The sequence below is a fragment of the Protopterus annectens genome, chromosome 11.part0, assembly GCF_019279795.1.
Source record: "Protopterus annectens isolate FY-2018-M chromosome 11.part0, PAN1.0, whole genome shotgun sequence".
Taxonomy (NCBI): Eukaryota; Metazoa; Chordata; order Ceratodontiformes; family Protopteridae; genus Protopterus; species Protopterus annectens.
Genome location: NC_056745.1, coordinates 281,651,130 through 281,663,562, shown reverse-complemented (window position 1 = coordinate 281,663,562; position 12,433 = coordinate 281,651,130). Strand labels below are relative to the sequence as shown.

The 12,433-nt window shown below is 38.1% G+C and overlaps 1 protein-coding gene across 17 annotated transcripts in view; it reads left to right on the top strand.

Moving 5' to 3' along the window:
- The window catches only part of MYBPC1 (myosin binding protein C1), a 378,023-nt gene that overhangs the window by 293,101 nt on the left and 72,489 nt on the right, over positions 1-12,433 (top strand). For all 17 annotated transcript variants that reach the window (XM_044087757.1, XM_044087759.1, XM_044087760.1 and 14 more), the window contains one exon: positions 1,490-1,685. In XM_044087757.1, coding sequence (XP_043943692.1) covers positions 1,490-1,685 — 196 coding nt within the window. The remainder of the gene's footprint in view (positions 1-1,489; positions 1,686-12,433) is intronic.

The window sequence follows — 12,433 nt, the reverse complement described above, 5'->3', positions numbered from 1 at the left end:
ATATGAAGCAAGGTATACTGGATAAGGCATTAGCATTTAGTTCACACGTTCTCTTTTTTTCAGAGTAATTTTATTGGGTGGAGCTGCAGAGCAGGATGTAATGTTGTTACCTCACAATGCTTGGTTCACCAGTTCATTTCTCGGTTGGGGTGCCTCCTGTGTAGAATTTGCATGTTTATCCTGGGTGGCTGTGGGTTTTTCCAGATGGTGAGGATTCCTGTCATATTCTGAAGACATGCCATAGGTGAAGTTATCCATATGATCTGGTGAGGCTTCCTCCCATATTCCAAAGACACGCCATAGGTGAGCGTATCCATATGATTTTGTGTGTATGTGTGTGTGTGTGTGTGTGTGTGTGTGTGTGTGTGTGTGTGTGTGTGTGTGTGTGTGTGTGTGTGAGTGTGTGTGTGTGTGTGAACGTGTGCATGTTTGTGTATGTGCAGTGATAGCTTAGCAATTGCTTCTCTGTCTTCTGCCTAAGATCAAGTGTAGTATCCTATCAGGGATCAGTTTCTTCAGTTTCTCTGCCTTATATCCACTGAGTGCTGTGACTGGCTCTGACTACCCAATGAGGCTGGATTGGAGTAAACAAGCAATCAGAAAATGAATGAATGAAAGAATGAATGGGTAAATGAATAAAGACTAAATGAATGTGATTTGTTTATTGTGTAACACTAATAGCCATGTTGGTGATGGATCACCCAATTCTACTTACTCATAGAGTTCTGTGATCACTCTTTCATACATATTAATAGTTAAAATAATCTAAGGGTGAAGCAGTGGTATAGCAGTCTAGCAATGAATCTTGCTACCTTATAGCAATTGCTTGCCTGGTTTTGGTTGCCTTCAGAGTAATTTGCTGGGGGGAGGGCACCAGCTCCATACCATTTCCAGATATACCAACAGGCTGAACTGGTTCTCCAGCTTGTTTTTAAGTGTGTGCATGTGTGTGTGTGTGTGTGTGTGTGTGTGTGTGTGTGTGTGTGTGTGTGTGTGTGTGTGTGTGTGAGCACGCCCTGCCATGGACTGGTGTTCCACCTATGATTCTTTCTCTGTCTTATGACTCATACTTGCGGATACAGGCTCAAACTCTACCACCCAACACTAAAAAGGATAACACTGATACTAGAAAATGAATGAATGAATGAATGAATGAATGAATGAATGAATGAATGAATGAATGAATGAAAGGGCCTCTTACAGTGATGCCAGACAGCATAACTGCAGTATTTTGTCATCACCTGCAGCAGCAGCTGTTAATTCTCACTTCTTAGCCCAATATCTAAAATCAAAACTTATCTTCAGTCACACGCATGTGTGGTCATACCTTACTCAGTCTAAAAATACTACAGTAGTCTTTGCAACTCTGTCCTTGAGTTATGCATTTATACTGACACTTTCTTCCTGAGAAGCACACAGAAATGTCCTCCATACTGTCAATCCAGAAAGGCTTTTAATACAGCACTGCTTGTGATTTTTATTCCTGCAGGGTAAACCAAGGCCGAAAGTCATCTGGAAAAAGGACGGTGTCCTCGTAGATGTAAGCCAGGTCAGCATCCGAAACAGTGAGTGTGACACAATCATATTCATCAGGAAAGCAGCAAGGGGTCACTCTGGAAAGTATGAGCTAACAGTGCAAGTGGACACCTTAGAAGACAAAGCTACAATAGACATCCAGATAGTAGGTGTGTTATAAGAATGTTTAGGTCCTGCTTTTTTTTCCTTGCTGTAGGATGTACAAGCATTTAAAAAAAAATGATATTACCTGATAGTGCATTACTTATATTACCTTATTTTTCACTATAGAAATATGCTTAATAACATTATAGGGCATTATTTCATACTAATTTAGATCACAAACATCAGTTTATTTATGTTATCTCCATTGCACAGAAGAATACTGGATTGGAAGCTAGAGGAATCACATGGGGTAGGATAAGAGGGCACACCCATTGCTGGCTTGCTCAACCCAGGGGATGGAGTAGTAGGTCTAGCCACACCCCTAGAATGTAAAGACAGGGAAGGCTAAGAATGGAAAACAGCTGTACCCACCAGGAAGAAGTACAGAACTAACTCAAAAATATAGGCCACCTTGGTGGAATCACAAAATCAATTGGCTGTATAACAGGAGGAAGAAAATCATGGCAAAAATTAGGTGGTGCGGCACCCAGCAGGATAAAAGCATTCTCATCAAACTAAACAAACAATTCAGAGGACAAATAAAGTCTAACAAAGCCAAATTTGAGGTAGGTTTGGCCTCTCAGGTCAAGGACAAGAACAACCACAAAGCATTCTTTAGCTATGTCCGCAACCTCAAAGGCAATACACAATTGTGTGCAGAGCTCATTGTAAATGGAGCCACCTATACTGAGCCAGAATATATAGTGAACCTCCTGGCTGATAAATCCAGCTCCAACTTTACCCCTCTCTCCCCCTCAACCTTCCCTCAGGAAATATCATCAAATATAACTCACCCCTACTATAACTAGGGAACAGGTCCTTAATGCTCTCTCTAAGACCAAGAACACTGCATCAATGGGCCTAGACAATATCCCAGGATGCCTTCTAAATAGCATGAAACATGGCCTCTTGAATTACTATTTAACTGTAGCCTACAAACAGGCTTCATGCCTCATGAATTGAGAAAGGCAACAATCATCCCTCTGCACAATGGTGAGCCATCTACAGACCATGGAAATTACAGACCCATATGTCTCACTAGTCTTATATGTAAAGCCATGGAAATAATTATCATGGAGATGATCGACAAAGATATAGTAAACCTCCAGACAGTGGACCCAACCCAGTATGGTTTCGTCAAGGGCAGATCATGCCTACTCAACCTGGTAGACTTCTTTGAGAAGGTCACCAAAGCAATGGATGAGGGCAAAGTCATTTACACTGCCTACCTTGACCTGGCCAAGGCATTTGACACAATACCCCACACGAGTATTGTTGACAAACTCCAGAGGTTAGGTACAAACCCATATATCACCCAGTAGATAGCCAACTGGCTCACAGACAGGACCCAGAAAGTTAGAATTGGGGAGTCCACATCTACAAAGAGGCCAGCCACAAGTGAAGTCCCTCAGGCTCAGCCTTGGACCAATCCTTTTTGGCATTTATTTCTTAGAAGTCAAGGCCAATGTCAGTGGTCTCTGGCTGACTAAATTTGCAGATGATTGCAAATTTAGAGCTGTCATTGAATCTCACATTGACACAAATGTTTTCCAGGAGGGGCTGACACAGACAAACAACTAATGTCAAAGCCATGGACTAGAACTAAATGCCAAGAAATGGATAATAGTATCCTTTGGGAAGTCATCCATCCCTGGTAACTATTATATTGACAATACACCCCTTAGAGATGACCCAGTAGTCAGGAAATTAGGGACACACATAGATAGTAATCTAGCCTTTAATCATTATATGTCTACAGTGGTGAGGAAATCATTCTATGTTGTGCAACTTATAAACAAAGGTATGGCATCTAAGTCCAAGGAAGTCATTGTTACATTGTATTTGGCATTTATCAGACCTATCATTGAGTGCAATGCCCCCTTTGGTATTTACCTAACCAGGCATATCCAACAACTGGAACGTCCATAGAGGTTCATCAAGGCCCTATCCCTGTATTCTGTCTCCTACAAGCTTTTGAGGGGAGATCTATGCCTAGCATACAGGGCATTGTCAGACCCTACTCTGATGAACCTCCTGCATATCCACAAAATAAACAACACTAGAATTACCTGTTCTAAAGACTTAAACCTTGCCTGTGTTATAAATAATATCTGCTGGGGAGATAGGTATCTATCCCAGAGACTACCCCGTCTTTGGAACAGGCTCCCCATACATGTGAAGCAGAGTTCCTCCCTTTCCCAATTCAAGTGCAACTTGGACAATTGGATGGAAAACTGGAAATTCATCCCTGGTTTGGCATCTATGTCTCTAATGGACAAAGGTAATCTGTAAATGGTTCATCTCCCAGGCTATGCTTACACTTATCAGAACTTGTCAGAGATTTGGGATGCATGGCTAGGCTTAAAAAGGCCCTTGTGGTCGTTAGCCTAGTAAACACCTATGAACCTATAAGCTCCATGCAACAGGGACCAGGTGAGCACAAACTCAGGCAAATAGTGTTAATAGGTACAAAGCTCCAAAGCATGAGTTAAATAAAAGCATCTATACAACTGCAAAAAAAAAAATAAATATATATATATATATATATATATATATATATATATATATATATATATACACTCCACTGCATGTATAAAAAACTGTCAAATTGAACATTGTACTTCGTATACATACACTATACATACACACACAGGAATATATATATATATATATATATATATATATATATATATATATATATATATATATATATATGCAACTCGAAATCCCAACCAAGGCAGCGTTCAATATACCCCAACAGACCCAAGGCAACGAAGATAAGCCACAGCAGTCCGGCTTGATGGAAAACTCAGTAGAGACTTAATACAACACTCTGGTCTCACAGAAAACCAACATACCACGATGTACAGCAAAAAATGGAATTTATTGTGAAAAACGTTAGCGCTTTCAAGAAACAAGTTCTCTTCCTCAGACGTTAAGACTGTTAACTCTACACAAACATGTAAGTCAGACAGCGTAGTATCTAAGCAGACGGACCCTACAGCGGTTGAGACGAGTGCTGATTCTATGATAAAACTACCAGTGGATAAACCTGCACATGTTGGCTCATATAGCCAACCAAATAATGTGAATGTCAACAACAGTAACAGACCTACTATGGGCATGAATTTACCCGTTACAGATAAGGTGACAGATGGACAGTGTGAGACTATTGTATCACCACAGTCAGTGAAATCCGTCTATTTTACACCGGCCGAGGGGCCGTCGACTTTGACAACAGGAAGCGTAAGCTGTACCAATCCTGTGGTACGACGTAAGATCCAATTAGATAAGCTACTACCCAAAGGAAAACGGGATTTTCCAGATGCACCCCTCCCCATTCGAGTGGGGAGAAAGAGGTCCATCGACCAGGACTATTCCAGGGATCCCAAGAGGAGGGAGACATCCAGGGATACACGCTATCCTCACAAAGGGAGAGGGAACGAACATTAACTGTTCTAAATATATCTAAATATCAACTGTCCGATGTAGAAATGTCTGTTTTGAACCGGGGACTTACATATATTCCTAGCACATCAGTGGATGTTAGTGAATTTCTTACATCCTTGAGAATATTTGCTAGGAATGTAAATTTGAAGTTAATGTATAATGATGTTAATACCCCTTTAAATGTACCAGAATTCAAACGTAAGAGTTTGTTTAATCCTGTACTAAATTCCAACTTGGAACTGTTTGTCAAGGGGGTCGAAAACGACATATACCATGGTATTGGTTTCTATACACCTGAATCAACTGGTAATCTGTCCCCAGAGGAGAATGAAGCCCTCAGGCAACTTAAAGTAAATGATAAGATTATTATAAGGCCTGCGGACAAAGGGGGAAAGACTGTAGTAATGGACCGTCAATACTATATTGAAACTATGGTTAAAATGTTGGACACATCAGAATATGAGAAACTTGACGTAGTTGATATAAATGAATGCTCTAGAGTGATTGCAAATGTGTTGGATGAATGTGTAACCTTGGGTAGCATGACCCAGGAATTGCGGGACTATTTTAGGGTAGAGACACCATTGATACCACGTATCAATGGATTGCCAAAAATACATAAAAATCCTGATATGCCCCTATTTAGACCCATTGTGGCTGGGGCAGGGTGGGTAACGGAACCTATTTCCGTATACCTTGATTGTAAGCTTAAGTCGGCCCTATCTCAGTACCCTCATGTACTCAAGGACACTGAGCAGTTCCTTGGAGACCTTTATCAGTTTGTTAACAGTGATATGGGACGAAGTGATGTGATACTATCTACGTTAGACGTCACATCACTTTTCACATGTATTCCCAATAGGGATGGTATTCAAATGGTTAGATCTGTACTGAATCAGTCTATGTCAAATAGTGAGATTGATCTTTTATGTCTACTATTAGAAGTGGTGTTGGATAATAACTATTTTTTGTTCATGGATGTTATGTACCGGCAGGTATCAGGAGTGGCGATGGGCACCAGCTGTGCTAACTCCTATGCCAATTTGGTCATGGTAGCCTGGGAGAGGGAGGTCATACTCAAACATGCCAGTATTATTTTTTACAGGCGGTTTGTAGATGACCTCTTTCTCCTATGGCATGGGACTGGTGCCTCGCTACTATCTTTTCATCAACAACTTAATGATCAAGATTGTTTCCTGAAATTCACCATGAAGTCCTCGCAAGCTTCTATTGATTTTTTAGATACCACTGTATATTACATGGACAATAGGTTACACACTACTATGTACAGAAAACCTTGTCACATCAATTCTTTTCTTTTTAGGGATAGCATGCATAATCCGAGAGTTTTCACTAACACTGTAAAGGGACAGGCTCTGAGAGTATCACGTCTCTGTTCTTATGAACAGGATTTCTTGAAGGAACTGGAACTATTGAAGCTTTCCTTTGTTGATAGAGGTTATCCACCCACAGAGGTCCATGATGTATGCAAACAGGTTGTACGTATGAGGGAGACAAGGGGTAGACCCTATTTTTCCAATCCTCGATCTGACAGGAAAGCTCCAGCTAAATTGGCTACTTACCCGTTTTTCACACTACCTTTGGGCAGTAATACATCTTTTATACAACGTACCATAATGGATAATTGGAACATTTTATTGGTAGATCCACGCATACGACAATTGGTAAGCAACTGCCCTCGCTATGCCTTTAGCAATAAACCTAATTTAAAACAGATATTATGTTTTCCAACTTTGGGTACAGATGAACGATGCCTGATTCCATCTTGGCAGTGTGGGACCAGGAGATGTGGTGCTTGTCAACAATGCCAATATATAGATACATCCAGGTTCTTTCGTAACTCGAATGATGGACGACTTTGGGAGATAAGGGGCAGGTCTGACTGTAACACTAGACACGTAATATATGTTGCGTGTTGTCAGACCTGCTTCAGTTTCTACGTGGGAAAAACCAACAGGTCCCTTAGAGAGCGAATAAGGGACCATATGTATGCATATGGACGTAATGAGATGTATAGCGCTGTATCTAAACATATGATCAGGCATGGGGGGGACCACATTTTCCGGTTCCAAGCACTACAGGTTATGAAACCTGATGTGCGTGGTGGGGACTTGGTCAACTTAACGGAACAAATGGAAATTAAATGGATACTCCGGTTGGCAGCCCATAGAGGAGTAGGTCTAAATGAACATGTCCCCCTTAAACCCATTTTGAAGGCACGTCCATTGAAGTGATGATATTCTATCCCCTGTCACTTTATGAAATTAGTCTTTTATTTGTAGTTTTTTATTTGTATTTATGCATATATTATTATTTTTAGTCTCATGCCCATGCATCAATGTTCTGGTTTTAATCAAATAGTTGACTGATGCATTTCTTGAATGTTTTAAAAGTCTATTTGATCTGCATGGTGACTTTTATGGCTTGTAAGATGATTACCATTTTTAAATTATATATATTGGCTTGTATCTTTGAAATATGTATATTGGTATGTACTATATGAAAAGGGTACATAGTCGCTTTAAGTTTGCTTATAGTGAACAGGAAGTGATGTGAGTGTATGGTCTGTTTGAATTTATAAATGATTTGTGACTCATTTTTGATTGTAACGTCTGAGGAAGAGAACTTGTTTCTTGAAAGCGCTAACGTTTTTTACAATAAATTTCCATTTTTTGCCGTATATCGTGGTATATTGGTTTTCTGTGAGACCAGAGTGTTGTATTAAGTCTCTACTGAGTTTTCCATCAAGCCGGACTGCTGTGGCTTATCTTCGTTGCCTTGGGTCTGTTGGGGTATATATATATATATATATATATATATATATATATATATATATATATATATATATATATATATATATATTGCCATATTTTTGTTCAGTACTCATTAAGACAATGGGCTTTTAGCTATTCATATATTTTAAGTTACTTTTTTTGAAGATAAAAATAAGTACTTCATTAAATCTTTCAAATGATACTTATTATTTTTTATCTTACTGTTTTTTGTACAGATGCACAGTTACTGCAACAGCGTATGTGTTCAATTTGATTTAATTTGCAATGCTATTTTATAATTCGTTTGATGCACTTATGATATTACATTCTTTTACTATATTTAAAATGTTTTTTCTGTCTTCATTGTGACAATTTCTTCTTTTTCTCAAGTTTCCATTTAGTTAACTTATAGTACAGCACTGCAACTCAGACTTGGGAATCATAAACTCCTCTGACACTGAATGACTTAATCTCTGACATCTCTGTGGTACTTTGTCCGTATTATTTTTACTGATCAGTATCATCCTTTTCCATACTTCATATTTAATAGACAGACATTTCACATGCCCACTCGCCTGCTCTGCATCTGCTTTCTCTTTGTAAATAGTCATGGTCAATCTCAGTCGGTGTACTTGAACAGACTGTAGCTGGTCACCTCCTTGCTTTTGGTGATTTATGGCTTTAGGCCATAGCTGTTCACAGGTTAGTACTAGGCTAACTGCCCATGTGGGCAATTTAAAGCCTAACCAATTATCCTATGAGAGAATCAAACCCTGTACCTTGTGTCTGTAAGGTAAACACCTTAACCATTACACCAACCTCCCACCCATATCTGCACATTCATATCTGCACTCACCACAGCTGGCTTGCTTGCATCATAATATTGCAGTGCTGCCTCAGTACCAGAGTAGCCTTCCCTTGTCAGAAAGTCTCCTGTTGAACAGGACCTCTTGTTCATTCTGGGCCTGCTTTTTGTACCTTTCCCATTGGATGGATTACTGCTCAAAGATTAGGCTTACATTTTCTCAAATACTTCCCATTTGGCATAACAGTGAAACATTCTTTGGACTGGTCAGCTAAATTATAGCTTTGATTTACTTGCATCAGGCCTAATACCATCTTTGCATATCATATGTCTAGAATGCTGACCCTCACACTTCCCAAATGCCATTTTTCAGACCTTTATCTTAAACAGACTGGGCAACTATAACTGCTCTTAGGCATCTACGTTGTCTGCTAGTGTATGTACTAATATTAACACATTATTCATGAAGCGTCTGTACCACATAACCTCTTAAAAAACACTCACTCATCCACCACAAAATATTTCAAGAATAGACATAATTCCAAATAGGCTGAAGTGATGGAAGTTAACAGCTCACTGAAAAAGGCTGACATGATATCTGTTAAAATTGACTTAAACGTCACATATTGAAATCACCTGTGTCAAACAGCTTTGATGCCAGTTAGCACAATTTGGCAATTAGCACAAAGGATTAAGGCTTTGAGAAGTTAACAATCTGCTACCTGTAATCAAGGGATCCATTATATCACCCTCCATTTGCCTACTGTGTGACTCTGAGCAAGTCATTTTACCAAACAGTGTTCTTGGTTGGCACCTAAAAGGGGACACAAATAAAAAAATGACAGGCACCTAAAAGGGGACACAAATAAAAAATGCCAGGCACCTAAAAGGGGACACAAATAAAAAATGCCATATCTTCCAAAGTGTCTAGCATACACTTGTCCATCGTCACTGCTTTTTCTCAAGTATTTAAGAGTATAGAAATACCAAATTTTCTGGCAGGGGAGTTCTTAGCCACTCGAACCATGGCTTTGCACCAATCAGTAGACTTTGCAACCTCTTCTCTGATCATGGATGTTTGTATTTGTATCCTCTACCCTCCAGTTCACCTAGAAGCAAGCATGAAATACTTATAGGCCAGACTATATGGAAATGCATCATTCTTTAACTTAATCATTAAATGCTCACAGTTCAGCGGATCAACATCTATAAAAATGTCTGTACACAATTTCCGAGAATGGTTCTGTTGTATTAATATCCACTCAACCAAATACATTATTTATATATGAAAATGGTCACATAAATGCAGAACTTCTACTTTTTGAATTTTGTCTGTACTTTTACCAGGAAACTTCTCACACAGTTTAGTTTACTAATACTATTACTAAGTCATGCCTCCTCCAATCATGGCCATCTTAATAGGTCCAAAAATACCTACCATGCCCTAAATGAAGCTTCTGTACTAGTTTTCTTTTTAAAACACATCGAAGTATTATTAATTTGAATGTTCACATAATATAACCAGAAAAATAAGACAGGCATGTAAATAAAAAATAGATACCAATAAGAAGAAACAATCAGCTCATATTAATTACTCAACAAAAAAACACAAGCAATTTACAAGCACATTCCAGGTCTAGGCCATAGGACTGTACAGTATTATGTTTCAAAATGTATATTGTCGTCTTCTCAATTTAAAGTTGTGTCACATTTTTTTTTCTTTCTGCTATCTACTTTGATTCTAAAACAGTAATGTGTATGACCTTGGTTTTCCCAAAATAAACATACTTTATAACCTACAGGTATAAATATCTCTTATCTTCTTTTAAATCTTCTCTTTCTTTCTAGTTTTCTTTCTTTCTTATTTCTCCTACATATACTTATATTCAGGAGTATATAATACACATTCAGTATTAAATTTCTTATACTCTACATAGTTAACTCTACTTTTATGTATACTATAAATGTCCTAAATAACAAAAGCATCCACTCTGCAGTGACTGCAACATAAGAACTGCTGCAAATTCTCTATAATCATCTTGAATTTTAGTGCCAGGTCTCTTGAAACAGCTGTTTTCAAGAAAATCAGACACACTTTCTGCCTTTGCTATAAAAAAAACAGAAGGACTTTTATGCAGCAGCCTATGCAGGACTGCATTCTTTTTGTAAGATTTTCTAAAAATCTTCAACTAAATTAGCAATATCATCTGTAAGACTACTACATTTAGTTACAAAACATATCATTTTTTCTTCTTCTTCGATGTTTCTTTTTTAACTCCATATATAACTCTGAAAAATGTGTTGTCTGTTTCAAAAATGTATAATCTAACAAGATTAATTTGTCAACAATACAGCTTTTCCAGTGTGAACTAACAACATCAGACTTATTATAATCTCTCAAAACAAAGAAATAACATAGTGAGATTCCTGCAAGGAGTAATCCTGCTATGGAGTCTTCAAATGCACCACAAGGTAAATCTGTTTTGATATATTGTTGGCCATAATTGCTCCAACCTAAAAGCAAGCCCTGTGTAGAGCTTTTGAAATGTTTTGTACTCGGGGCAAGATAAACAGGGGGTTGATGGAGCTGCATATCCATGCTTGAAACAGGTGCGGCTGCTTCTGTTAACAGTTCAGTCTAAAATCCTTTGCTATTGCCCCACTAAATAAATAGCCCCCTTATAAGCTTCAGCTTCATGTCTATGAGGCCCATAATCAGTTACTGTTTGTAGTAATCTTTTGTCCAACTTTACCATATAACACCAAATCCTAGTGCATTGTCTCCTTGTGATTTGCATTATAAGAGAAGGGCTGTTCCCACAAAACCATAAAAATCACTGGTGTCTTACAAATAAATGCAAACATCATCAGTATATCAAAAGTAATAGATATATTCTGCCTTAAAAGTACTGACAAATATATTCAAACTCAAATCTACAGATAAATTAGCATAAGTTGGTACAAATGGAGCATCTGTTGTTGTATCATTCACCTATTGGTCTAACTGCTCCGGACATAAGAATATACTATTACAAAGGCAAAACAAAGTCAACTCAAATAAAGAAACTCCACTTGGATGAACATCTAAGAGTATTCCATTTCCTTTAAAACACAATTACATGCAAGAATTGTGTAAAGATTAGAAAAATATCTGGTAATCCAAAACTTATTTTTAAACCAACATTCACAATACAATTTTTAATTGGTTTATCAGATTCCTGAAGGAAAAGCATGCATTTTTCAGTTTTTCCATTAACTGTGTTAATAATCCCTTACAGTCAAGATATTCAGACAAGTCTAAAACTATTGGGCTATCCAGTGGATTATTTTCATCTTTGTGTAATTTGAGCAGAGACTAGGATATTGGAATCCAGACATTTACTGGTAATATATGGCCGATAGTTTCCAGTGGCAAATTCTTTCTTTCAGTTTCTTCTGCTATAACTGTATTAACCTATGAAGAACCATCTTACAGCTTTGTACTAATCTTTTTATGAGCATCACCAATCTTCTAAGTGCTTTACAAATATGTACATATTGGGAGGCACTCCTAATCCTTACATTATTACCTTCATCTGGGAGATTAATTATGATATGTCTATCACGCTGAAGTTGTTAACAGCTTGCCAGTACAGTTTAGTAAGAATATTAACAGTCTCATTTTCTTTCTACTCACACTTTTTAAAAGTTAATTTACTTCAAA